The sequence below is a fragment of the Anopheles bellator genome, chromosome 1, assembly GCF_943735745.2.
Source record: "Anopheles bellator chromosome 1, idAnoBellAS_SP24_06.2, whole genome shotgun sequence".
NCBI classification, from domain to species: domain Eukaryota; kingdom Metazoa; phylum Arthropoda; class Insecta; order Diptera; family Culicidae; genus Anopheles; species Anopheles bellator.
The window spans coordinates 21,519,474-21,546,761 of record NC_071285.1 but is presented as its reverse complement, the minus strand read 5'-3'; the positions used below and the strand labels follow the sequence as shown (position 1 = coordinate 21,546,761).

The following is a 27,288-nucleotide window of genomic DNA, read 5'->3' as shown; positions in this document are numbered from 1 at the left end:
AGAGACCAGACCCATTCAAAAATCATCCACCGTGCTTGCGTGGAACGAATCTACGCCACACTCTCAATGCCACAATTTCCATTCGTTTCGCTTTGAAACCGAACGACCGAACGGTGCGTAGAGAGTGGGCTGGGAAGATTCGGAACAGACCCGTCGGATCCGGCTCCCGAGAGGTGGGTTTTCGATGTTCTTGTTGCGAGGTGCGAAGCAATACCAACCGAGGTCCTGGCTCCACGTGCGGCGTAGTCGTAGTCGGATAGTTTGTTTTTCCCGATTTCGGAGGCCATTTTCGCTACACCCAGTAGTCAATATTGGTATAATTGATGGGGCCCCCTGAAAGGTATTGGACACTCGATGAGCTGTCGATAAAAATTGATAGTCACCATTAGTGGAACAGGCTACGGTCGGTCCGCGACACCGCGGCCCGTTGGTCGTTAACGTGTCAGACTGACGCTCACGTGGACCGTGTGAGTCACCAGGCGCCTCCATCATCGGCAGGGGCTCCATTTTTCTTGGCCTCGTTTCTATGGAGAGCTTTCGCTACCATTACTTTCTTGGCCCTTATGGTGGTGCGTTGATTGAAATCAACGTATTTATTTTTCACCACCAGGTCCTGCGATCTTTATAAATGGCGTACACTCTTGTCGTTCGCCCAACGATCCGGTCGTAGCGATTGTTCACCGGGGCCTGTTCGTTGCTGGTTCTAATGTTTGACACACGAAAAGATGTTTTTCAAGGAGATACTTATCGTTGATTATCATAGCCACTCTTTCCTTAACACAACAAGAAAACAAGAATATCTTTATCATATATTTTGTAATGTACTCTGCGATTTATTAATGATCGAACGAAAACAGAGATTTTCCAATAATTGTTATTTTCCGTCAGAAATAATTCGTTAACATGAGTTCCTAAAGCTTTTTAGTACAGTTTAAGAACTATTTTGAAAATTGTTTAGCTTTATTTTAATACGGTTATTTTATCTCTAGTATTGATACAGTAATTAATTAATTGAAGTTTGCGTTGCTTCCAACCAGCCAAAAAGATATGAGTTTTGGAGATACAGTTCACAAAGAATTTTTGGATCACAAAGAACTATGTGGAACGAAACACTCACTTGATCCACTTGATAGAGACTGTAACTATCAACTCCTGGAAGTTTGTCTTACTATGCAACAAGAAATTAAATGTAATTCTTACGAACCACTACAACATCGTCATTGATTAAGTATGCGTCCGACACTCGGTGTTAATGTTCCACGTTCCATGATTGGATGTCATGTGCGCTTTCTCGTCTCATCACACTGATGTGGAAGGAAATTGAACGTAAACCCATTACAACCATCGTTCCGTTGTTACCTGGTGGCTATCGAAACTAGGTTGACCATACTGGGTCCCGGTTATGCTTCGTGAAGGAACGTAAAACTGTCGAGAAGAATCCTAAACTGCAGTTTTGCCCTGCAGTGCGGAACATCAACGTGTGTCACTGAGAAGAGCGCGAAAATTAGACCAGGCGATCAGGACCAAGGTTTTTCTCAGGGCTACCGTTACACCATCGGCCATGTGCCGCAACAAGTGCCTAACAAGGGTAAGGGCATAGGGTTGGAAATGACTGGACACCGAGAATGGATTTTGAATCACGCTGAGTCCCGCCGGCTGATGCTACGGTCGACTTGTAAAAGGTCGCCGCCGCCGGTTTCTCTCGAGCTATTTCAACGCAGAAGCGACCTCGACCGCCGAGAGAAGACGAAGCTGTCAGTACATCGTCAGCAGGGCAGCAATCAATTAGCGGCGCCGTCACTTTGATGTCAGCTCGATTGAAAGTAGCTTTTCTGGTGAGCAATAGGTTGATGGATGTGAACCGTTGGGATTTGGGAACGATCAGGAAAGTGAATGTCGCTTTCCCAAATCAAATCCCTTTTCTTTCGTGTTTGAGAAACAGGGATTCGAAAAGCTTGTTGCATTAATTGTAATTTTTAGAAAATATTTACCTGATCATTATTGCATACCTCTAGGCGTATTTGGCAGTTGACGTTAGATGTTTGCATTTGTAAAAACTTGGATCTAAGACCGATTTAGGGTACTCAATTTATAAGTAAATAAATATCTCTTGATTGATATGTTTGCTTAATGTTTTTGAAAACTTGTGTCACCGTAAGCACACGGACCAGCATAAAGGCCCATTAAAGGCCTAAAAGGCTAGCAACAAAATCGAATTTTTCAAACGGCATTAAAAATCCGCCTCCGTTTATGAAGCACCCAGGAGGTTGGCCGTTTTTTGGGGTTGGCCGCGGGCTCTCGGCATGTCGTGTGACAACATGTCGTTTCGTTGGTTGGCCCCCTTGGGACCCGAACAGGTGTTTGTGATGTGCACAGTTTAGTGCCAACGATTCTGGAAAATCACGATGGTGTTCCATAAAACCATTTCCGACCCCGAGGGACTTGGGTAATCCTTTCGATCGAACCTGCTAGACCAGTTGCGAAACAAAGAAAGTCACGGCACGGCCTTCACTTCGACTTCCAAGAACGGGGCAGGGCCTACAAAGTCACGCAGTCGGTTTACCTGGTAATTTAATCAATTGCTCCGACAACCCCGGAAAAGGAACGAAAACTCAACCGACTTCACCACCACGCCCAAAAGCTGCCACACCGTCGATGCTCGTCGATGGTCCAAAAATAACGTCTTCCTCGGCTCCGTTTCCGGTTTCGCGCGCGTTGTAGCGCTTCCGGTGTCCTGCACCGTACGCAAGTTACGCAACGTGAGGTTAAATTCTGCCGAAAATTGTGGCAGAAGTAAACGTCCACGGAGTGAACGATTCCGGACCACACGGCCACAGTTCATGGACGATTGTGAGCTTGTGACAGGTCAGGTGCCTGTCAGCTTCCGTTAACGTCCCGTTGCCGTCGGTTTCAGGGAGTGCGACGCCCCGAGCGGTCGATTAGTGGGATTTATTTGGTTCCGTAAATTTACGCCGCTAAGCCGCAGCCGCCGAATGCAATGCTTCAGCGTCGTAGCCGTGGAGAGAAACCGCGGCCGACAGGGGCGCTTTGTCTTAGATTGCTTCCACCGACGCTGTCGCCAGAAAGATTTGGCACGATGCCAACGCAAATACGGTACAAGAATATTGTAGCCGGAAAGCGGTTGCGTCTAACGCAGTGCCACGGAAAACAATCAACGAACGTGAATTTATTGTAGTTTGGCTAAGATTTGGTTTATTTTGTTCCGTTTTTTTTTTTGCAAAAATCGAATGAGTGTCGGTTTTATGTGAATTTTGGTGACACGAGGGCCTTGTGCACGATGCTTCGTGGCGATAATCTCCAGGGGGGTTCCCGAGGTGACCTTGACATTCGCTGGAAGTACGTCTACGAAAGATCTCAGGTCTTTATGACATTTCTTGTCTTGTTTTTCCGTCCGCCCAAGAGTCGTTTGACTGTGGACAACTTGATTGTTGATGTATTTCGTTTCTGTTCCTTCCGAACGGGCTGATTTGTTTTAGTCTGGCTTCATTTTGCCTTTGATTTTCATTTGCAATTAATGGCTGCTTCTTTAAGGTTTTCAATTGTCTTCTCTTTGTTTTACATCTTTCGTTTCATATAGCGGCCATTGGAAAATCCAGCAATCTACAGGAAGATTAACTTCATTATTGACTTGTTTCTTTTTTATCTTCGCCAAAATTGCCTCATTTACTTTCATTTTTCTCTGATTTTTATTTCACTTTCAATTAATGCTATTTGCTGCTGCTACGCTGTGTTTGCTATTTCTGCACTCGTTTTATTGACCGTTTTGTGTTAACTATAGTTTGTTGCATTTCGTAATGTTTTTGTTGCTAGATTTAACCACCGGTTTCTTTAGTTCTTAGTTTTTTTAGCCACTCTCATAGAAATCCTGTTATTTAACTTATTAAAACTGAGCTTATTTTGTTTCCCATAATTTGCAGACATTTTTAAGCTGTTTTACATAAAGCGCTAACCCCTTTTGAGATTTTTTAGCCTCGTGTTCGAAAAACCCTTTAAATCATTATTTCATTTACCTAATGCTTTCACATGTCCACACGGTTTCTACGGAGCCCGGAAGCCGTTTTAAAATTCATTGATACCGTCGCCTGCCGGGAAAGGTTGCCAGCGCAAAGCAGCATTTTTCGTTTCATTGGATAATCTACGTCCCGTGAGTGTTGAAGTAAATTGGTCACCCATTGACCGGCATCCTCTTGGAACGGGTTTGCTCGAGGGCTCGACATACTGGCCCCTGTTCGCTGCCAACCATGGACCTAACCTTTTTAGATAATTTTCCGAACCGATTAGGACCCCACATATTTATCTATTTATGATCGGTCCGTACCCTCAGTTCCTCAGGGCCTCTGTTTCGATTTTTCTGTTCCTTTTTTGTTATTTTCCTCTATATAAATAAAATATTCGCAGGCCTCTGTAAGAGGGTAAAACATTCGGGCACGTACCGTTCCAGCCAAAAAGGCAACCCGAATATCACTTCCTGGCGGTCGGTCTGGGTCGTCCCCCAAGAGCCATGCGAGACGCCCATTCCGGAGACTCCGATTCACTTCAATTACATCCTTCCACGCTTGCCGCGCTGGGTGATTTTATTTCACGAAACATAAATCCCCGAGTACGGGAACCGGAAAAGGGTTACACGATCGGAAGTGGACCGATGGTTCCATCCCAGCCCCCGAAGGAGCCAACCCAAGGGCCGGGAAGGTTCTGAAATGGTTCATTTTTATTAGTGTTTTCGCATTTCACTTCGAATTCAAAGTTCCGCCAATGTTACGACGCCCGTCGCCATCGGCCGTTTAGCATCTTGACACATTTTCGTGGAATCTGGATGGATTCAGTGAAACCCTCCGTGACCCTAGCACGGGTTCGACTGCAATAGAACAAAAGGTACTGCACATCACAGCACGATTCCAAAGCCAGAAGGAATATTTAACAAAAAAGGACGAAATGAACTAGACAACTTCTTCGATTATCTTAATAGCTTCAATAAATCCTGTCAAATCAACGGCATTCTCGAGCCTTCTTTAAACTTTTGTTCGTTGTTAATGGGCCTGCCATGGTGGAGCCAACGGAAATGGGCAGATTGATGTTAATGATTGACAATTTTAATTCCAAAAGTTTCCAATCGGGTTCTTGGTCGACTACATTTTCGAGTATTTACGAGTTCAATAGTGCAGAAACATTGATTCCTCTTACTGTTCCAACCAATTGCTACCGAAATTAGGAGTTTAAGGTTTTGCTTTGCTCAATAACGTCACGATTGTTCCGAAATTTCCATAAAGTAGAAATCGAACCCAATGTCGAACTGTACGATTTGAGAATTGTTATGACAAATAAAAATGGACCCAAAATCCGTAATGGCTGAGACAAAGTAAGACAAAAATAAAACATTTATACCCCAATTCGGAACTGCTTGATGGAATTGCTTGGGAAAAGAACGTAATTTACATATTTACTGTAGTGGAAAGGATGCCACTGTAACTGAAGTTGAGAGTTTTGATTAAACTAAAAATAAATACAAGCTTAGCACGTCCTAGAATCCTTATTTCGCACGTCAAATACCTGCTGATACGAGAGGACTATGTTAATAATAAATCCCAATCACGACGATCACCAAGAACAGATATTTATCTCCGTTTGAATTCGATTGCCCCACTTACACAGCTCAAGCTTGTTTATTAGCCTCAAACAGTTTAACTTAATGGAAAAAAGCAGATCGCATAAACCTATCAAACTAATGATTTCTGCTTCTCGAAAACGCCATGCGAGCCCGTGGGCCACTCTTGTCAACGTCTACATCACCAAGAGCATTAATAGTAAATTGCCCTCGAACAGTGATATCGAAAGCAATAAATTTCCATCTGTTCAATATTCATGTTAAGCCTCCGGGCTGTATTAAACACGCTCAACGCCAACGTACCAGGTGCGCCAGACGATGCTTGGACGTTGGACACCGAACCTACGGTTATCAGGACCCATCGGGCCTTTCCGGGGATCGGATTTCATCGACTCGAGATGCATGCTGCGTGCTGGCACTGAGATGCAGCACACAATGCTGTGTGGATGCCACAAATCATTTACTTACGTCAGCAACTGACCACTGACCGATCTTAGGGCGCCCGAAAGACACCGATGCAGCTGCAGCATCGATTGTGGAGGGAATTGATTGTTGTTCGCCTAATCCTTGCAGTCCTTTGCGAGCGAGCAATGGAGCGAACAGCGGTGCAGCGATTTCTGGATGGAGCGTGCGTGGGTTGAAACGCCCTATGCAGAGGCCCACTGTATGTTCGTCCTGAACAATTGCAGGTTCGTTCGGAGCTCTGCAGCTCCTCCCCGGTGTGTCTCCAGTAGGCGATTGCAATCATGATTGTAGAGCGACTGCAGCTTGTCTGACGACCTTCGGCAGAGCATTAGTTTGCTCCGGGTTGGCTTATGGCCAACCCGGCTCGAAACCCGACCATTGTGTTCCACTGTGCATGTATTTGCATGACTTCGGAAACAAACAGAAAACAGCAAGCAGTTCGCTGTTGTGGCCGAGCAGTTTATGGGTGAAAGAAATGATCGTTATCGAAAGGTAAAACCCCGTTCCATACTTTATGCCAATGTCTTTGCCAGTATTGCTCGATCTGGATACATGTCAGGTACAATAAGAGCTAGCAAAAATTTTAGGAGTTGACCATACGACAGTTTCCAAACGTCTGAGCGCCATGGGAATGATTAGAAAAATGTCTTATGTGTTCCACATGAATTGAAAAAAGAGACGCTGAAAAAAGGAAAATCCGGGAATTACCTGAAATGTAGGAGAAAGTAGTAGCCAACGACGAACATATATTAAAGTAGTCACATGTTTTGTTGTTATAGTTAGGTCGAACAGTTGTTAAATAAATCTGCATGATTTAATTAAAAGTCCTAATATTCTAATCATTTAAAAAATAGTCTTATTGTTTTTTTTTAATATGGCACTTCTTTTATTAACTTTCAACAATTACTTTATCCTTTTTACACATTCTTACTTCATTTTCTTTATTTTTCATCTTTTGAGTCAAGTATTTTTCACGACGAATGTATGAATAATATTTGTAAAACAAAAAACAGTTACCAAAAATATAAGGGCTATCTTTTAAAATACTCCTACATGTTCAATCTAAACCTATAAAACAAGGTTACTTTGAAGATGCATTCAATAAGTCCACTGAAGTCCCGTGCCATGTCGTGCTGGAAAGTGCAACATAATTCATATGCCACCCACGGCACCGTCAGCATCATTGGCACAGCATTAGGTTGATGTGAATCCGCTTTCATCGTTATGCTGCAACAATAATGTGCCCTTCGCAACGTGCCTTCGAGCGTACGGACGCCCTGCCGTTCCGCCGAGCGCCGAGCATTTGGGTTTTGTTTCTTGTTTTGAATTCGAAATCACACAACACTCCACATAACACTGCGCATTGCCCGCCGGCTGCCTTGGCCAGTGTGTTTCTTTCGGTGCAGTCCCGACTGGAACCACTTTCGCCGACACTTGCGTTCCCATTTGAGGTCTCTCGATGCACGGCGCATTTTGATGTTGGACTCCAAAAGTCTATACCTCGGCCTGTACTGTGAGAGTACATTCCCGGAGCCACAATGCAGCAGATTCAGCATAAAACACTCAACAACACTCTCAGTACGTTTTTTCCACAGCGGTTGGTCCGCCCCGAACTAGTGTAGATCTGCGCGCCTGATGCACAAAAGCCGTCGTCACGGCCACGGTTGCTATCAGCCTTGGGGCCCCGTCTCGAAATATCCTCGGCACGAAGACATAAATTCAGAAAACTAGCCCTTAAACTGCACAGGATTCGAGGCGTTGAAGAGCGATATCTAAATCAACTGGAAGCTACAAACTGTGTGCTTACGAAGCACTATCCATTACGGCGGTGAAGCCATGTTCGTTGTCAGGGCTGTGGACCACTGCAGAGTGGCATCAGCCACGACACGGATCAAGGACGATTTCAATCGAAAACGGCCAAATGTGGGATGTTGTTTTCGGGAAGCATAAATTATCATTTCCATTAGGGGTTTGCAATGCGCACTGAACTAGTGCTGGCTGGCCCGGTGTCTCTTGGCTTATGTAGTACACTGCTGAACGGCTGGCAAACAATTGTTGGCCAATTTATGTTGGGAACCGAACAAAACTTTTTCAAATGCTTTTGTCTTTCGATTGCCGCCAACGAATAAATTTCAAATTGATTGAGTAACTGATTGAATTTATTTCAAAACTTTTAGTTAATTTTCTTAATTTTGCGTTAATTTAAATTACTGAACCATGAAACATTTTTCGCTCCCCTCAATCTTCCCCTAACTCTTGACATGTCGTTTGTTCATCTGGTTTGAATAATCGAAAAGTGTGGTAATTTGTGACTCTTTTTAACTTTGACTAAAGCGATTACTTGTATGAAAAACCAGAATAGAAACAGAACAAATAGAGTATAGCAGACACTCGTTAAATTTTATTTCTAAACTAATTGAGAGTATCACAAGAATGATGATATAAATACTGTTGGCCGTAATGTACGCAAATACCATAATGTCCGCATTCTGGCGTTGTCTCTGTTTTTCGATGTTGATGTGTGTTTAACTGCCTTTTTAGGGCCCCGTGGCCTACACGAGAAATATTGTTCTAGCAGCTCTCTTAATAATTTAAAACGCCCATAATGTCTTGTCTACTTTGTAAAAATGAAACACTATTTTTTCCGGTTGACTCATTCAGTCGCCTAGATGTAGGCAATATTCATAGGGTTTTACAAAATTGACAAAAAACTAATGTTTGTATTTAACGAACACTTTGTCACTTTCAATACCAAATGATACGAAATCAATTCACTTGAAAGTCAAATGAAATCAAGCGTAGATGCACAACAGTGAGCATCCATTGAACGTGCCGTGTGCTGGCGTACCCGTGTAAGGATGATGATGATTTAATAATTGAGAATGGGCGATGCACTTTGTAAATTCGAACCAGCCGAGAGCAAACAATGAGCAGCGTATTGCATATACTTCCGATGACTCTTCATCAGCTATTCATGTTTTTAGTTAATCCTTTTCGCTGCCGTTGGTGCAAGTAGCAAGCAGTCCCGTCATCTGCCCATTCGGAATACCCCCTGCCCCTTCATCAGTACCGGAATGCCGATCCCATTCGAGTCCCGAAGTAGTCGTCGGAATCTGATAGTACCAAAATTTAATACAAACGAGGAAAACAAAACCAAACTCCTATTGACATTTCGGCAATTTCGTCTACTAAAAAGGTCAATCTTCGAGCCAGGATTAAAATATAGGTTCGAAAGGTTCGATAGATTCCACACCGCTCAAAACACGGGCTTTATTTCTTTGCTGTATGGCGTGACAATTTCCCATTGACCATTCACTGCTCGTAAAATGCATCCCCTGTCCCAAAAAGGTCAACCGAAAGAAGCGAACTCACTTGCCACAATCTCGTTTGCTTCCGTCGCCGGTTGCGCCAACGAGGCTGAGGCTGATCCGAAGATGCTGTCCGCTGCGTGGTGCTGGTCCAAAGGAATTGCTATTAAACGATAAAGGGATTGTTGAAAGCTCCTGCTTGCAGCATCTGCAGTCAAGACATTGCGGCACTGCAGCTAACCGACCGTGGAAAATAGGAACATTCGCCAGTGTAATCGTGATGACCCTCACGGTGACATCCGATGGTCTTTGTCAAGTTCGACAGTTGATCGGAAACACATCCTACTTACCAACCGACTGGGGGACCTAGGAATCCGAATTGAACACACATCGTACATCCTTCCGGTGAGGGTTTTCTTTCTTGGGTTCTTTTCGCAAGATTGTAAAACAAATAAAATGCATGACATTTGGTAGCTTCCTGGAACCCCAGTGTGTTAAAATGATACGATAAAAAATTAAGGGGAGTAAAATAATTTAATTTTAAATAACTAAAATAAGGTAAGGAAATGTTAAATCAAAAAACTTCAAACTACGATCCAAAATAAAACAAAAAACATACCTTAATTACCTGATGCTTTTTGGCTATTTTGAAGTAGCACCAACTCGAAACACCGTCTACTTCGTTTGTTTTCTGAAAGTCTATTGAGACTTTAGTAGTAAGTCGATCCATCATTACTCAAACTTGGCGGCCATGTTTATAAAAAAATCATTTTGCTCAAAACTTCAAATATTCAAACAACAACTATTGTCAAATCTGTACGAAAATGTTTCTAGCTGACCTTTTCTATTCAAAAGTTGTACGGTAATTTGTTTTTTTTCTTGTTGAAAGTGAAACCGCTTACTCGTCAATTATCAAAAAAGAACTCAAAACAGTTTCGCAGCAGCAAAAGAACTCTCTTTCGTACGTATTACCATTGCTAGTCACTTCTTGACTAGACTAGACTAGGTGACTAGTTGCGCTGTTAGTTCTAAATGATTCCTGCAAATTTCCCTGCATTGATTGGTCATTATGGATTGGTGATAAATTTAAAATATGTTGTTCAGTTAAAGGGCAGCAAATGTAAACAAATGTGGAAAAGTAGCAGAAACCGTGCGAGAAATATGAGCATGAATGTAAAATTTGATAAGCAAGGAAAAGTTATAATCTCACTGGCATGCAATGCAAGGCATACCGCATCTACCGCAAACATATCGCAAACAACATCTTTTCCCAAAAAAAGGAAAACTATGCCAGACTGTGCCAAAGAGCTACCACCAAGCGGTGGCTTACGCGTACCACTGAAAATGCTGATGAATAAGTTTACATTTTGCATAGCCCAATTCACACTGCACATCGCCCAATCGAGCGCAGCTTCCGTCGAGCGGGAGCAACTTCACAGCGCGTCGTCCACCAAACCGTTCGCCAGCCTCCGTCCTGGGATGTAATTAGAAAAGTTTCGCCAGTCTTTTACTTACCACTTGGGCGGTTCGGTCGGGCTAAACTAGAACCGAGATAAAACCCCAGCCCGTGCACCGTTCATCGGCGTTGGCGTCTTCAACGTGTGGTCATGGTGACCGAGTCGTGACCATGAAGTCGCGCAGTGCGGGTTGAGTTTCACTTACGGCCACGGCACCCGCTTGATTGGGCCGCTTCTTCGTTGGTTCGGTGTGAAATTTCAGTCACGTTTCGGAAGCTGCAGCCCTTTCGGACACATGCCATCGACCCGACCGACACCTGGCCCTGATTTCCTCCCTGGCCCTGGTGGTAACGTACGGCTTGGGCTCGTCAAAGCGCTCATAAAAGCCGGTGTCGATAAAGCTGTCTACCGTGTAGCAGTGCGAACACCACTTTACGTAGCGACCGGGTAACGTTTCCTTCGAATTTGGGCACTTAATTTGGGCCGTTAATTACGCGACTTGGTCTTGGTTATTATCTTTCGACTGATCGGTTGGACGAGGTTAGCCTTTCGACGGGATATTGTTTAGCTGGAATTAAAGTATTATCTTTTCGGGTGGATTGTTCATACGAATCAATACCGTAGGAAATTCGTAACAATCTGAGATGGGTTAGCGGATACTATTTGTGGATCAGCTTCCAAATTCAGTTAAACTAAGAAGAGAACGGACGATCACGTGCTACTGACATACGTTAAGCATACTTTTAGGCGCATTTTTTTGAAGGCCTCTACATCTTATAACAATTACGAATGTTACCAAAAATAACCTTCAGTATGTTTCGCTGTTCCTTGTAGTTTTCAATTCCAATTTAAAAACGGCTCCATTTGGCTACTTACCTAAGGTAAACATGTTGGTTTTCAGAAGCCCTGCTCAAACATCAAATTCTGCCCGAGAAGGGCAAACACTCATGCCACCTCGGCACTAGAAACCACAATTTAAATGTGGACCATGGAGATTAGCAAATACACTTTCCTTCCTCTGCCCCAGGTGCCACCAGGAAACGAGAAGTGTTGTTCTCCGGTACTGCCCAGACTAACTGCCCAGACCACTGAAAACTTGTTGAATCGCTCTGAAAACAGTGCGGAAAGCACCATGAAAGCTGTCACCCGTAATGAGCTTTCATCGTCGACCCAAACATGCCCGACGGACCCCGCTCCGCTGATTCGACGATTCCGTCCGGAGCAACGTGAAAGTTTGGCGAAAAGTTGACTACTCACTCACCTGGATGCAGCGCCAGAGTCAGACTCACCGAGAACTTCATCGTTTGCTTGGGCGTCTAATTATGATACGGAAACCTCGCAATCGCCAGCCCCAAGAACCAGAGGCAGGCAGAACGGCTCGAAAGGAACATTGTTAATCACCATAAGTGGGTACATCAATTATACAGCACCCGGCCTTATTGCCTTGGCACGGGCATGGGCATTGTGGTGGTTTGCACTGGTTCATAAATACCCACAGAAACGGTACCGATATGCCGTCAGCTCCCAAAAGAGACACATTTTTCACAAGCTTTGTAGGTCGTAAGCGAAGAAATACGAGTAAAAGGCATTCCATATGTGTGACGTTACAAGAATATAATATGTAAATGATATACAATGGTACAACGATAAAACTGTGGTCAAAAGGAGTAAGGAGAATTTTTAATCTGAACTTGTTTGTGATTCCGATAGATAAACAACTGTTTTTAATTCTAAGTTGGCAACACTATCACCAACATCTGTGTCAAATTATCCGTCAACATACTAATTAGTGTTTTTTCGTACGGGTATGAACAGTTAAAAATGTTGCAAAAGGTGTTCCAGTGAGCAAGTTCTATTGAAAACAAGAGTGGCACAAAATGTTCAAAGAGTTCAGGAAGACCATCAACATAAACTGACACGTCAATGAAATCGAAGAATAAGTGGTCCAAAATCGTCGGTTGACCGAGTCCGGGATCTTTCTAACCTTGTTGGAATATCGAAGAGAGTCGAAGAGGTCGCTCCGTTTTAAATCGATAGAAGACATAGAAACCGAAACGAAGAACGCATTGAAGGCTCTACGCGGAAGAAGATCAAATTCCAGTTTTGGTCAGTAACCGCATTTTTCTTAATTATCACAGTTTACTTCATCACCTTTAAAGTAAATCCAAATCCATTATCATCAAATTTTTATTTGCTCTATACAGTGGTAATGATTGTTTGGAAAATAGGACCAAATCACTCGAAGCCATTCGCTAAATGTGGCCAAGATGGTGCTTGTTGAAACATTCCAAATGGTACATTCACTTGAACAACTCTGCCAAAAAGGATTCCCTTTCATAGTTAGTTCCAAGTTCTACTGTTTTATGATTTCCGTATACCTTAGTTTTGTATAAAATTTGACAGTATGTAGATTCCTTTCAAACTACTTTTCTGCATGAAAATCTACTTCAACGAATACGGAGCGAACAGCGAACCGGTTGGTTGAGTTGTATTGTGTTCGAAACACAAGACAGAACGAGCGGAAGTTGGTTCGTGTTTCTTTCGTTGTTTACTTAATCGACTTCATTCGGTCGCTTTCGAACCCAGACCCAGAGCAGCAGCCGAAAGCGACTCAACTGAGTTCTCAACCGCCGGACCGTTCGGGTGGCCGGTTCTGGGTTCAGCTTACAAGTTCATTTGCAAAATTAACTTTTTATTGGTTTCACCCGCGGGCATCCCGAGTCGCCCCGCCGGAGGTCACTAATCAACGATAGTGAAAAAGTTCCCCACAATTACTTTCCGGCCCAAAAGTCAACCTCTGCCGACGTGGGACGAGAAAAAAGTTCTTTGATGTCTGTGCCGACGGTTAGAGCCAGGGATCCTCCCGCGGGTACGTGGTGTACGCGCACTAAAGCAAACTGCTCGATAACGGAAGTGGTTCAATATTTGCCGAATCTATTGAAGCACTCTCGAGTGACTACACTCGGGCCCGTTTGATGGTGAGTTGGTGTTATCGAAAGTGGTTAAAAAACCAGACTCAACACGACACCCATGTTCATTCCATCCTTCGTAAAATATGTCTATGTGTGTAGAGCTCTGTAATTCATTTATTGGCGTCCACACTGCACACTATCAGCGGTTGAAAATCAATCTACAAAACAGACAACAAATCGAGTGGTCCGAAAGTCCGGGTTGGAAAAAAATACCCCACCAGACCAGATATGCTCTGGCGCCTCCAGAGGACATCCCGTGCTGGAAAAACAATCTCATGCGAGTAAACAGTGGGCCATAAGAAGCAGCAGTTCCGTGGGTTGTGAGTGGCCATGGCCAACAACCGTTTAGCTCCCCGAGCCCCGCGGGGCGGGCACGGCCTCAGCCTGGAGTTTGGCTGGACCCCGGGGTGGTTTGCTTAGTCCGGCCGCCCGCCCGCCACCTCGAACAAATACGAAAATCCTTGTGCTCCGGCCTTGACAAGCCAATATCTTAGCGCGGGATTTACGAGGGATACATGTCGTTTATTTGCTGTGCCGCCGGTCGCTGTGTTTGTAAAAACACAAACACTGACGACACTGCTCACCGCCAGGGGTCCAGTCTCCCCAGGGTCCAAGATTGAAACGGCGAATTGCTGCATCGTGGGGTTCGTGGGACGCTCCTACAGCAGTGCCTGTCACAGCGGCTGTCCGTTTGATTGCCAGCTTCCTCTTATCTATGCTTCTACTTCGCTCGCTTTCCAATTTCTCTCTCTCAGAACCCGGCAACAGGCCCGGCAGCCCGGGTGCGCACTTTGAAGTAAGCCCAGAGGAACCTCGGCAACAGCCACGGAAGGCGAAAACATGGACCAGGCGGCAAACAACAAGGTACATCTCGAGAAGGCCCAGAACTTTATGCGCCAGTACCGGGACCCGGAGTCGCGCGAGCTGAAGAAGCTGTCCGCCAACCAGTTCATGGACGTCTGGAGCCACTACGACCGGGACGGTGAGTACCAGCGGCGTGCGTTTGGGGCCGGATTGTTTACCCATAAGATAAAAACATACAATAGTTAGTCATGAGCCCACTGACGTCCACTTTTTTCCGCGGTTTCCGAAAGGACTCTGGCTGCCATAGCTCGCTCTTCTTTCGCTTGTAGAGGCACCGAGCTTAGGTCGGTTGGGGGCGTCCGTGAGGAGTAGTTTATTTTATGATCGTCATTTTTGTTTTTGGCAGAGCAGACAAGACCGACCGTTTCGGAGGCCAAAGCAGTCCATTTCGTGAAATTACCCGCACTTTATGCTGCGGCTGCTGAGTTGGATTCCGCATCGGATGGCTGCAGATTCCTTTTTTTCATATTTTGATTACCTCAGCCAGAGCCAGAGAGATATTTGCTAGCCTTCAAAACGTATCTTTCGATGGCCCCATATTTTTTTTGGGCTCAATATTTTGCGATTTGGTTTGGCACAACTGGAAGAAAGTTTGACGCCACACAATGAACCGAACCGGGGGTGCCGCTATTTTGTGATCATTCTGTTTTTTTTGCTTCTGTTCCAGAATCACTGGGCCGTGATTCGGTGCACAAACGTTTTTTGCCATCCTTTTCAATTTCTCAAGCCCCCCCAGGTCATGAATCTGTTCCACAGGCCGTTTTTGTTGCATTTTTGTCCGTCCGTCCGGTCCGGATCCGGTTTCCGGTGGAAAGTTTTGTGACCCATTTTTACCGCCGCCAAATACTTTGGCAACTTTTCGGGTGTCGAAAGATCAAATGTTTGATTGCTGCGATTTTGCGACGCGATTGCCAAGGGATTTCATTGCTTTCGGAGCGCTGCTTCTGACGATGCCGTGCTTAGAAACGGGTTTTGTGTTTAGTAAATTGATAATTATGTATTCTAGGCCAAATAGCATCACCCTGCGGTGGTGTTTAATCAATTTATCAGTTGAAGCAACTTGAACAAGCAAGGATATCATAGTTATCACATACGTTAAGTATTCCTTTTATAGAAATATTAATTTAAAGCTGTTATCAACTCATGTAAAAATAAAAATAAACTATAATATTTTAATTGATGTTTTTCAAAGAGGCTACAGCTTACAATTCCTGTTCCTGTTAAGTCATGTCAGAGACCCCGGAATAATTTAACATAAACCATCCAAACAATTCCAAAGCTCACTTTAAAGCCACCCGAAATCCGTGTTGCCTTGGGCTTGAAATCTCTTTCCGAGTGAACTCAATTATTAGACCATTGTGGCGGTCGGCCGCACAATCCACACCGTACAGATGGGTTTTGAGCGTGCCAACCACGTCAAAGAGCTGTGGTTGCTATCGGTTTTTTTTAATGGACCAAGAAGACGGTTAGTGAGCTTGGTTTGTGGTTTTGTGGAACATCCGGTTGAGGCGGAAGCGTGATGTGTGATTAAAATGGTTTGCGAAACATGTCACGTCCGGTAGTGCGTTCGCCGTGAATTCCGCACATAACGGAAGCTTGTCGGAAGCTGACTAATTGCCGCAGCATACGCAGCGGGGGTTAATTGTTTAATGCTCATTAAACACAGTACAATAGTGTTTCGAAATTTGACGAAAGTTTTGAGCATAACCAGAGACTTGCCCGAATTTAGGATATGTCATGACAATAAATATTCTGTGCCGTTTTATAACATTTGAAACGTACCAGGCGCCTCCATTTTTTTTTAAATTATTATTGATGTGTGTGACAGAACGCTTTCTAGAGGCAACAAGTGCCTTATATGTATGTAACAAAACGCCGTTCACGAATTATCATAACACCGTTTAATGATTTTATTAGCCAGATGCTATTTTAAAAATTTATCAAAATTAGTGAACAATGTTATTTCCGTAGAAAAACATTTAATTTTGATTGAATACATTTTATTGGATTCATACCCACACCTCTACAACGTGTTAAAAATAATAAAACAAAATTTGCTGCAAGTCGATACAAAATACACAATGCGATTTAGAAGTTGAAAAATGTCAAATGAGAAATAATTGAAACGTACCAGGCGCCTCCATTTTAATGCATGCACACCTTCAAATAAAATCCTGCATTTGTAAATTCATGATGAACTAGGACTAAACTATATTAATAAAATAAATTCATCGTTCGTGGTGCAATCGAAATGTGGTATCAATTTTGTGCAAGATTTTTAATACGTCGTAATCATTGTTTTATTTTCACCAATAACTATTAGAACCAACATGTTGTCTTTTGCTTTATTGATTGCGCTACTATCGACATCACTGGAAGCACGGGCAGCTTTGACAAAGTGAATTATTAAACAGTCTGGCCTCTACGTACGCTATTGATTTTGTATATATTCCCCCGTTTCCCACAGGTAATGGTTACATTGAGGGATCGGAGCTGGACGGCTTCCTGAAGGAGTTCGTCTCGAGTGCCAACGCCACAGACATAAGCCCGGAGGTAAGATCATTACTTATTTGCGCTGCGGCTTCGCCAATCCTACCGTCTTCCATCATCTTCGTTGTTCCTTAAGAAGTCTGTGTCAGCGTGTGTCTGTGCCTCCGTGAATGTGTGTCGAGTGTATGTTCAAGAGTGCGTGAGTGTGAACTTTTGAGCCTTTTCGATGAAGTCCACCGTTATTCTACGTGAAACGTGCCCTCCACCTTCACCCACCTCAAATAAGCATTAACCTCCGTTTTTTCTCCCGTTTTGGTTCTCTCATTTCCGAACTCCGCAAAACCGTTTTCTTTATTTCGGTCCCCCTTCAGCAAAAAGCGGTTAGTATGCGTAGCGCCCACTGAAGCGAAAGTTTGTGACGATCGCGTGTTGTGGCTAAGCTTAGGCAACCCAAAGCTAATGTAATAAGATCGAAAAGTCCTCACCCAAAACCAGAAAAAAACGAAACGAAAACTAAACGCTAACACCCAACACTGTTCTGCCAAGTGCCATCCTCTGCTAAAATGGATTGATTGGAACGCAAAAATTAGTTAAATGCTTGCGTCAACGTCACGATTAGCGTTAGAACTCACCAACTCACCACGGGACAGGGTGCATCCCAAAACTTAACATAACGAAGGAAGCAAAGCATAAAGCTCTGGCACAAAAACACAGCACCGAAACTGTCTGCCTGAAGCCTCACGACGAAACTTTCCCGTTTCGTTTCTGTTGCATACTGCTGCTACCACCTGCTATAGTGTTCACTTCTTTTTTTCTTTTCTCAACAACAAATATTAAACTTTTTCCAATCAAAAAACTTTCTTCGAAAAAATCATTTTCTAACACAATTTGGGGTGGAAAAATATGAAACAAAACGCAGGACCGGCACAAAAACTAAATAACCCTTGAAGGATCCAAGGACAACCGATGCCACCGTGCACCGGAAATCGCTGGCATTGTTTGACAGGTCGCCCACTTCGCGGCCGGTTCTCGAGTCATAGTTCGCTTTTCGTGTACCGAAGCATTCTTAGCGAATGACGAGGCACTTGGTTGATTGAAACCCATCCTAGTTCTCATTTGGCGCACACCGCTCCCTATCACGATTAAAGGGGGCTCTAAAAGAAACGAAGTCAGCATTTTAAAGCAGCACGTTATTGGTGCCCCACGCCAGTTTGCTTTACCTTTGGTTTTTTTGGTAATTGCGTTCCGGCGATCGATTTTCTTACCGTTCGCATTCCATTAAAAACGGATTTTGATTAATTTTTTATCGGCCCGTGGAGCGTGTCTGTATGTTTGAAAATTATTTGCTTCACCGATGCTCGATGCTCACCTGTGATGGATGGGAGGTTCTTGTCATTTGGCTCCGTATCAGACTCTCGTTCCTGAAACGCACACCCATTATTGCTAAGTCAGGTGAGCATAATTGAAATTTTATTCCTCTACGCTCCAGATGGCCTGCATGGAGTTTCCTTCGATAGTCGAGCTGCTCGTTCCGTCGGCAAGCCGTCGATAATAGGAGAACGAAATTACTTTTTCTATACCGGTGGCTCAGCTGGTGGTGCCGGCTACTAGGACGGGCCACGTTTTTGGCTAGGATCTGATTTATGATTCTACCGTCCTGTGCGTCCCGTGTTCGGGGAGCGATAGAAAACGGTGCTGTGAATCATGTCCTTCTGACGTGCCTGCCGTCCGTGTTTCCGTGGTCAATTGAAACATCTGTGGCTTCATTAAATTAAAGGCTAGAATTCAATAAGTGTGTGTTGCACACCCATACCATTGGAAACGTTGCTCGGAATGACTTTAAACAGAAACCACTAAAGATTGCTGATTGTTTCTAAACACCTCCCCGACTTATACTTTCTGTACAATAACAGTTTGTGGTTTGATAGAAACAATTCTCCTCACATTTGCAGCACCCCGTTCTTTGCACCATCATCCAACCCCCTTATCGCACCGTACACTGCTTCGAAACACCTATTAGCCCGTCTCTGTCGAATGTCTGTCCGCACCCCGAATTACTGAACGTTTCAAACCGTCCGTCCTTAACTCCGCCCCATTAGCAAAAGCAAATAGAAGGGAACGAGACCCCGATTCTAGCGATTCGGTTAGCGATAATGTAGCGAGCTTTGGTGTGATTGTTGCTTAACCGTTTGCCCGGCTCTCTCGGTGATCACGATCAGTCAAAGTAATTTTGAGTTCCTTCCCCTCTCTTCCGATCCTGCTGAATGCTGGGAAATCATCATCACCCGATGCGATAATAACCGATGGCCCACGGCAATGCAGTCGCTCACCGATGAGATGCTGGTCGAGCTGAAGTCCTGCTTCATGGAGGCGTACGACGATAATCAGGATGGCAAGATCGACATCAGAGAGGTAAGACTGTTACCGTCCGATCGTCAGTATCATGATAGCGGGAGGTATTATAAACATGACAAAACAACATTCGCAATATTGCACCGTTGCAATTGCATACCTTCAGGGTCTTTGTTTTCTATTCTCTTTTTTAACCCCCAGAGGTATGCAATATGTAGTGCGTTTATGGAAGCGATGCTGGTATTCCCATAATCCGGTAGAATTGCTTTAACACGCTGTGTAAATCCTTTCGATTTTAAGATATTCGAATTTTTGTACTAGAACAATGTATAGTACAATCTTTTAAGGCCCTTCTTAGTCGATTTTCTTTCTGGACTTTAAGATCCATCGTTTGCCACTGCACAGCACTATTGGTATATATATTATTCAAATTATACAATACCAGCCCAAGCGCTGTGCGCCAGAACATCAGAAAGAATAATCTAGTTTGTAAACTTTATAAAACCACCCTCGTCCCAAAGCCGCTAAATCCAAGTGTTTATAGAGATTAGCCTGCAGTCCTTGGTACGCGAAAGAACGAAGCGAAAACATGCCGAACCACCACGGCATAGGGTTGCTCCTTTTTCTGCCACGGACAAGCAAAATAATCCTTTCTTTTTGCAGCGAGAGCAACCGACGCCCATTAGATAAAGCCTTCAATCGCAAACCGAACCACGAATGCAGTCGGTTTCGGGGGCTCTGCTCCGTTCGCCGTTCAACTTCTCGAGAAAATCCATGTTGGCAGTGTGTCAAAATACCGCCCATCGGAATCCGCGAGTGCACCGAGCTTAGGCCCCCGTTTAGTATGCACCGCACGTCCTCGCCCGCAAGGACACTTTGCCAGCAAAAGAAGCGCTCTATTGTCCCAGCCACGGGTAACAAAATGATAAAAAACTCTTCTCGATCGAGAGACTGCATAAATGTATGCAAAATCATTTTACCATAAATCCCATTTCCTACTCCACGGCGGAACTGGCCTGAAACCCACCGCCGACTCGGAATGTACGGATTTTTACCAGCCCCGGCGACGGACAGGGACCCTTGTGTCCTACAGTATGACGCAGCATGACGATGGCGCGTCTCCCGCGTGATGTTGCTTTGACACTGACAACTTTGTGTATGCCAAGGCGCCAGTTGGGACAGTGGCCGCCTTGGCGTTTCGGTTTGGCAAGCGCATTTCGGTGTGCCTATTTTTAAACCAAAAGCGACAAGGCTTCTTCTGACTTTTTTTTCGTGGCCATCTTTTCTGGCACGGCCGACTGGCGGATGACGGATCCGTCGCCGAAAATGTGTTTAATGGTCGGGAATGTGCTGCAAAACTGTCCCGTCATTAGTGCGCGACAACGAGAAGCGAACTTCGTGTTGTTTGCTGCAAGAACTTGGTCCTTAGGTGCTTTGTTGAGTTATCGTCTGCTGTAATGGACCGTCGCGCTGAACCGACCATGGTCGTACGTTGGTTGGTGCTGAATCCAAAATGAAAGATCAAATTTTATTGAAGTAATGTGTTTTTATGTTTTGAAATGTCCAAAAGCAAGATTATCTGGAACATTACACGGACTCATAGTGTTGTTTAAAATTGTAAGACGTTGGCCCAATATTGCAATCATCCACGGGAACTGTTAATAAATCAATGAATTTAGTAGCGTTATTTACTTACCGTTATGTGATTTCTCATTGATTAATTAAAACTATCAGATTAATGATTCTCATTTCCAGAGGATAGGTAGTAGAATATGATAGTATGATGTAGAATATGATGAACGCGAACGCGAGTAGTTAAAAAAAACATCGAAGCTCAATATAAAAATATCCCTAGAGAATTCAAGCATTTGACCACAAGAACTGTCGCAGTTCATCCCACTGTCTCCATCAATAGCCGAACCGATGTGCCCGTTTGTCCTAACAGCTTCCTTCCCAAACGGACTCGCTTCGATGCCGGAGAACGGATTTCTATTGTATTTGGCCAATTGAGTGGAAATGACTTCTGAATTGGCCGTTATTAAAACTAATTTCAGCATAATTATGTCAATGTGCCATATTGCAAAAATTTCAACCGCCGTGCTTCGGCGCCGCTGAAGTTGGGAACGAGGGACCAGAGTTAATCGTTTTATTTCTCCGATATCGAGCGTGATAATTTTATGGTCGGTAGTATATCGCTTCGCCCGGTGCTTCGATCTTTTGGGGTTAAGTTTCTAGACCATCATCATCGGCACACTATCAACCGCAAACTGAGACCCGCACTTTCTGTGTTCTGCTACTTTACCAGCTCGCTCAACTGTTGCCGATGGAGGAGAACTTTCTGCTGCTTTTCCGGTTCGACAACCCGCTCGAGTCGAGCGTTGAGTTTATGAAGGTACGCGTCTAGCGTAGAGGACGACATGGCGAGTGAACGGTTTTTGGATAACGATTTATTCATAACGACTTTAATTGACCACTTGCTCCACAGATCTGGCGTGAGTATGACTCCGACAACAGCGGCTACATCGAGGCGGACGAGTTGAAGGTATGTCCAGTCAAGTAGTCTACACTTACCAAACCACTTTCACAGCCGCCATATGCAGAGTGCTGCATTGCAAACACATCCACAGTTGATATCTGACAGCCCATGTTTTTAATGGCCGTCTATCGTCGCAGTCTCATAATTAACCGTATCGACGCGAAAAGATCACCGACGCCTTTTGGTTAAAATCTTCAAATTATGCGCCCCGAGCCCGAATGATGATGATGGATCGAAAGTTAATTTGTGAGACACGCCACCACCCGGTTGTATGTCAATTTTTCGCGTATGACGACGAACCACAACTTGCCCCGGAACGTCAAGAAACTTTTGACACCCGTGACAAATAGCGCTAGCGGGGTTGCCACATTCCGCAGAGGCGCATCTCGGAGGAGGGTGTCGGCCTTTGCCACCTTCCTTAATTAGTTACATCACACCGGGCGCGCGTCGACTATCGCCTCAATCCGCGGCTCAAAACACGCGCGGTCGGGGCCTAGAATGACATCAATCACCCAGTGAACAATTTTGAGAGCCCGAGGCTGCCCCTCTGCCTGCGACGCGGCGGAGGAAGGCTGAGACGAGTGAGATCGAACGCCCCTCTGCCTGCGACGAGGCCGAGGAAGGGCGATCTCGCAGCGTACGAAGTGAGCATGAGACGCGTTCGTTGGTTGCCGGGGAAAGAACGGAAGCAATCCCCGTGAGTTTTCAAATCCCCGTGAGTTTGCAGGTCGAAGACGAACGTTGGAGAGAAAGAAAAAGGAATAGAAATAACAGAGACAGCGAGATCGTGGCAAACTCCCGAAGTACCGAGGGTCCGACAGTCTCTCTTTAAGTTTTGGTGAATCGGGACGAAAACTCTGCCTCTGTTTTTTCTAAGTGCCAAGTGTAAAGTACCAAGTGCTTGTGCTTCTCTGTCGATCACGGGTGATCCTGATAGAAATAATCCAGGTAAGTTTATTGGACAGTATTCAGTGACACCCAAATAATGTTGAAATGTTTTCGCTTTGCTCGTTTCAGATGTCCAATCAGATGTCCAGATGGGATGCAAAGGATTCGATGCAATGCATTTTACAACGAAGGCAGCTACGCACCAAATTGTGAACCGCTAGTGCAGAGTGAAGAGTGTACGAAAAAAGAGAGCGAAAATATACCGAAATATACCGACCAAATACGAACTGTTTTATTTAGGGGGAATATGGGTGAAAGAAAACGAAAAAAGCGAGAGAACACACACGTGAGAGACAGGGGGCCGCTCGGTGAGAGAATTTAAACGGCTCCTCACTCCATGGACCTTTCGGCTCCTCACAGCGATTCTTTCATATAACGCTATATGGGAGAAGGTATTCGAGACAGCCGTTCGGAACCGAATGAGGACCGGATGAGGATTGGATTTTTTGGTGAGAAGAGAGAAAATGTTCACTGGGCAGTAGAATCACTCCGGGCGTCGTGCTGACTTGCTCTACCTCTCCCTCTCTCTCTTTCTCTCTTTATCGTTTGTTTTTGTAGAACTTTCTGCGCGATCTGCTGAAGGAGGCGAAGAAGATAAACGACGTGTCGGAGGACAAACTGATCGAGTACACCGATACGATGGTGAGCTAGACGCCGTGGCACCGTGACAAGTTGACTGATAACCGAATGCACGACGTCCGTTGGGTTCTCTCCCTTCCTCTTTCTCTCGTTACAGCTACGAGTTTTCGATGCAAACAAAGATGGACGACTGCAGCTCTCGGAGATGGCAAAGTGAGTGTAAGGACCCAGGAGGGCTTTTAACGGCGCCCATTAGTGTGTTCGGAACGACTTCACATGGCTAAACGAAGGATCTTTGGAAACAATTATTTTAAGCCATGCCTTTATCTGTTTTGACTGACTTTTGACCACGTGACTTGAAATTTCTCATTTGAATAATGTAGCCTCTAGTGATTTCCGGCACCTTTTAAAGGGGGGTTGAGAGCTCCAAGGAGTATTTATAATATGAAAATGTGCACCACATTGCTATACACAAAAAGAAACGGGTATTTTTTAGAAACTCACAATTGTTTATTCTTCGAAATCATATTCTGTTTCCTTTGAAGTGATCCCCATGCAATGCCTTCAGGTCACTTGCTTCATTGGTTCTTCAATCACATTGGGAACTAAATTTATACAAAAAATACAAACATTTACTCTAGCTTCTTCACAAACCACTTCTTTTATTTAAGATATTGTCACAAAATTCAGCACAGTTTCCCGAGGCGATCTAAACAACAAAGCTTCTCAATTCCCAGTATGTCTTACCCCGTATAGTACTTTCAAATTATTGCGGACAACTTAATTGGGCTCGTTGAACTCGCTAAGTGGGAATAATCTATTTTTGCTTTCCCCCCTTCGAATTGCCAATTCAATGGCGTGAACACACGCCACAATCGTGGACTCACGTGGCACAGCCTTCGGTGCCTTTAGGGGCGATAATTATAAAGTTAAATTTGTTGCCCACCCAGACGTGTTTGGCACGTGTGCCGTCGCAGAAATAAATAAAGCAGCAAAACTTTATCCTTCCTTTCTTCTCGGTGAAAGTCTTCCTGAGCACGTGAAAAGCCAGCCGCGGGATTTAGGTTGTCCTATTGTACTAACGCAACTTTTTTCTGTATTTCCCACCGAAAAAAAAACGCAGGCTGCTTCCAGTGAAGGAAAACTTCCTCTGCCGGCAAGTGTTTAAGGTAGGTGTCAATAAGACGACCTGGAGTGTTTCGCGATGTTTCGAGCGTCCCACAGTGCGCCCGTGAGACGGTCTCGAATCTGGATAGAAAGGATAAATTTATGTTCATTTTTCTTTCATTTTTCACAAACACATGACACCACCGGCTTTTCGGAACGGTTTTCCGAACGAGGGCTTAAGGTGTTATTCGGACGCACGACATGACGACGACATGACCATCAGGGGTTACGATTTTATTTAGCGTGACGCGACCTAAACCATAAACCGCTGGTTAGATGATAGTGTGATAGAATTGGTACACCCCATCGGGTGATAGAACCCTTTCCGGTTGGACAGTTGCCCGGCCACAGCATAAAACCCAGTATTATTAGCAATTAATTAGCGGTTAATGTTAGAGAAGAAACCCTCGTGTTGGCCGGGCCGATTGTAGAAGTTTCTGCCATAAAAATCCCCCGAAACCCTGAACCAAACCATCGACCTCGACCTCGGTAGCATTTGGTTTGTTTTATTGTTTTTTTGTCGGGGAATCCCTTCAACGTGGGGTTTTACGAGGTGATTTCAGGTGGTGATGATAGGCTACAGATTGTACACCTAAAAAACTTTATAATCATAAACCGTAACTCAATTTCGAATTATTCACCATCCCACCACTTAGGCTTAGTTCCAAATCATAGCACCAAACTCACCGATAATAGTGTTTTTATACAACTAAAGTGTTTCATTCTTTGATTGGCAACGCATTCGTCAAATCTCTCGCTTTCGACTTGCCGACACAACCAATGATCAATTCTTCCGTTTGTAATGCTTCCATCATTTTATTCCGTTTTAGAACTTATTATATGATCCCACAATGGCGCTTCCGTAGCGCGTTCGGTGGACGACGGCCACCAAATCGTAGCGCAACCATCAACTCTCCATAGACACCCATCAGACAGAGGCAAAGAAATGATGTCGAAACTTTAAACATCCGTCAGAAAAGTTGGGGCAGATTTTCACTTCGCATTGGCCTTCGCGAGAAAGAGCAGCAGAATGATAACTTCTAGACTTACGGGCTGCCAAGCTGCTGGCGCTCTGCTGGTGCGGAGGCGGAGTTTCCACCCAAGTTTTCCCGCCCTTTCACCGTACCAGTTTTCCGGTCACGATCCCCGGAATGGGCCCCCGGTATACATATTAGGCTAATTTCGACCGACTTTGGCCACCGTCCGTTCGGAAAGCACGGAAAGGACTAAGTTGTAGGACCCCCTCGGCTCAACGAGGGATCCGATTTCTTGCTTGAGGAGCTCGTTGAAAACAAAAAAAGTCAAGGACAAACAACAAGGAAACTGTCCTGATGATGGGTGCGCCAAAACTTTCGCCAACTTCTTTGCCACTGTAAGGGGAATCTCAGCCGAGGCGCTCGCTCAGAGAAAACGCTACGCTTTCCTTTGAATGCCCTCGTGATCGACCCGGTGTCTCGTGAAAAGGATCGCCTTCCCCGACACACCGGAAGGGGTCGCCAGGGGTGCCTTTTCCAAAAGCGATGCTTTCGGCACACAAAACTGCTGACTGGCTGCCGGTTGATTTTGTGCACCGCAAACCCGTGGTTGCGTTTTTCGGTCTCTCTGGCCGGGTGTGCATTGCCTATTTTTGCCGGTTCCGTTACGCCCTTTCGTTGTGTGCGGATTTTCGGAAACTTTTATCTACTTCGAATGGAAATGGCCAGAACAAGAATGTCGCTCTCGGCGCAAAGTTTTCCACGTTTCACAAGCCGCTTGCTAGCCGAGACCGGCTTTTGCCGGTGCTTAGCTTGAGGCTGGATTGGGACAGTTTGGTGTGTATTGTGGCTTCTCGTGTGCACATTAAGTCGTAATTACAATTCCATTACCGAACGCTGTGCCATCTAAATTGCGGAATTAGTAAGATCCTGGCTGGAGTCGACCCTTTTTCCGGTTTTGTTTTCTTTTGGTTACTGTTTAGCTATCTTGCTTTCAATGGAAACTACTGTTTTCAGTTTCAGGTTGCTAGCGGTGTTTTCATTCCAATTATTTGACGTTTACCAAAATATTGTTTTATTTTACCTTTTTTCCTTTGTTACATTTTAGTCTAATAATAAATTGTTTCGGAAATATCTTTTGGTTGTGAATCCATCTTTTCTAATGGCAATCCGCTTCACTGAGATAAAAAAACACGTATAGAGTACCGTGTAATACTTGTTCAGTTTGCTTTATAAATCTTCTACTCTATTTCACACATTTATAGTTTCCTGCTCGCTTATTTCGAATTTGTCTTTCTTCTTTTATTTATTAAAACATATTGAACATTTTCATGCAATAATCAAAACTTCATCAATGAATCGCAAACGCTCGTCACCTGTAAATACCTACACGCTATTCACCTTAATAATGTCACTCTGTTTTGTCTCCAACTTGTACCTCTCTGTCTATCTTTCTATGCGCACAACAACACCTGTCTAATTGCCAAAACCTGAATAAAACAAACAAACAAAAAAATCCCCGAATACTAAACCAAACACCGGCAATCCCGGCG

General features: G+C 44.4%; 1 protein-coding gene across 2 annotated transcripts in view; it reads left to right on the top strand.

Annotated features, from left to right (window-relative positions):
- Positions 1 to 27,288, top strand: part of LOC131206307 (calbindin-32) — a 58,703-nt gene that overhangs the window by 25,624 nt on the left and 5,791 nt on the right. For both annotated transcript variants that reach the window (XM_058198821.1, XM_058198819.1), the window contains exons 3-10: positions 14,581 to 14,807; positions 17,157 to 17,242; positions 19,502 to 19,591; positions 21,837 to 21,923; positions 22,017 to 22,073; positions 23,574 to 23,657; positions 23,752 to 23,807; positions 24,718 to 24,763. In XM_058198821.1, the coding sequence (XP_058054804.1) occupies positions 14,666 to 14,807; positions 17,157 to 17,242; positions 19,502 to 19,591; positions 21,837 to 21,923; positions 22,017 to 22,073; positions 23,574 to 23,657; positions 23,752 to 23,807; positions 24,718 to 24,763 (648 nt within the window). In that variant the 5' untranslated portion in view covers positions 14,581 to 14,665. The remainder of the gene's footprint in view (positions 1 to 14,580; positions 14,808 to 17,156; positions 17,243 to 19,501; positions 19,592 to 21,836; positions 21,924 to 22,016; positions 22,074 to 23,573; positions 23,658 to 23,751; positions 23,808 to 24,717; positions 24,764 to 27,288) is intronic.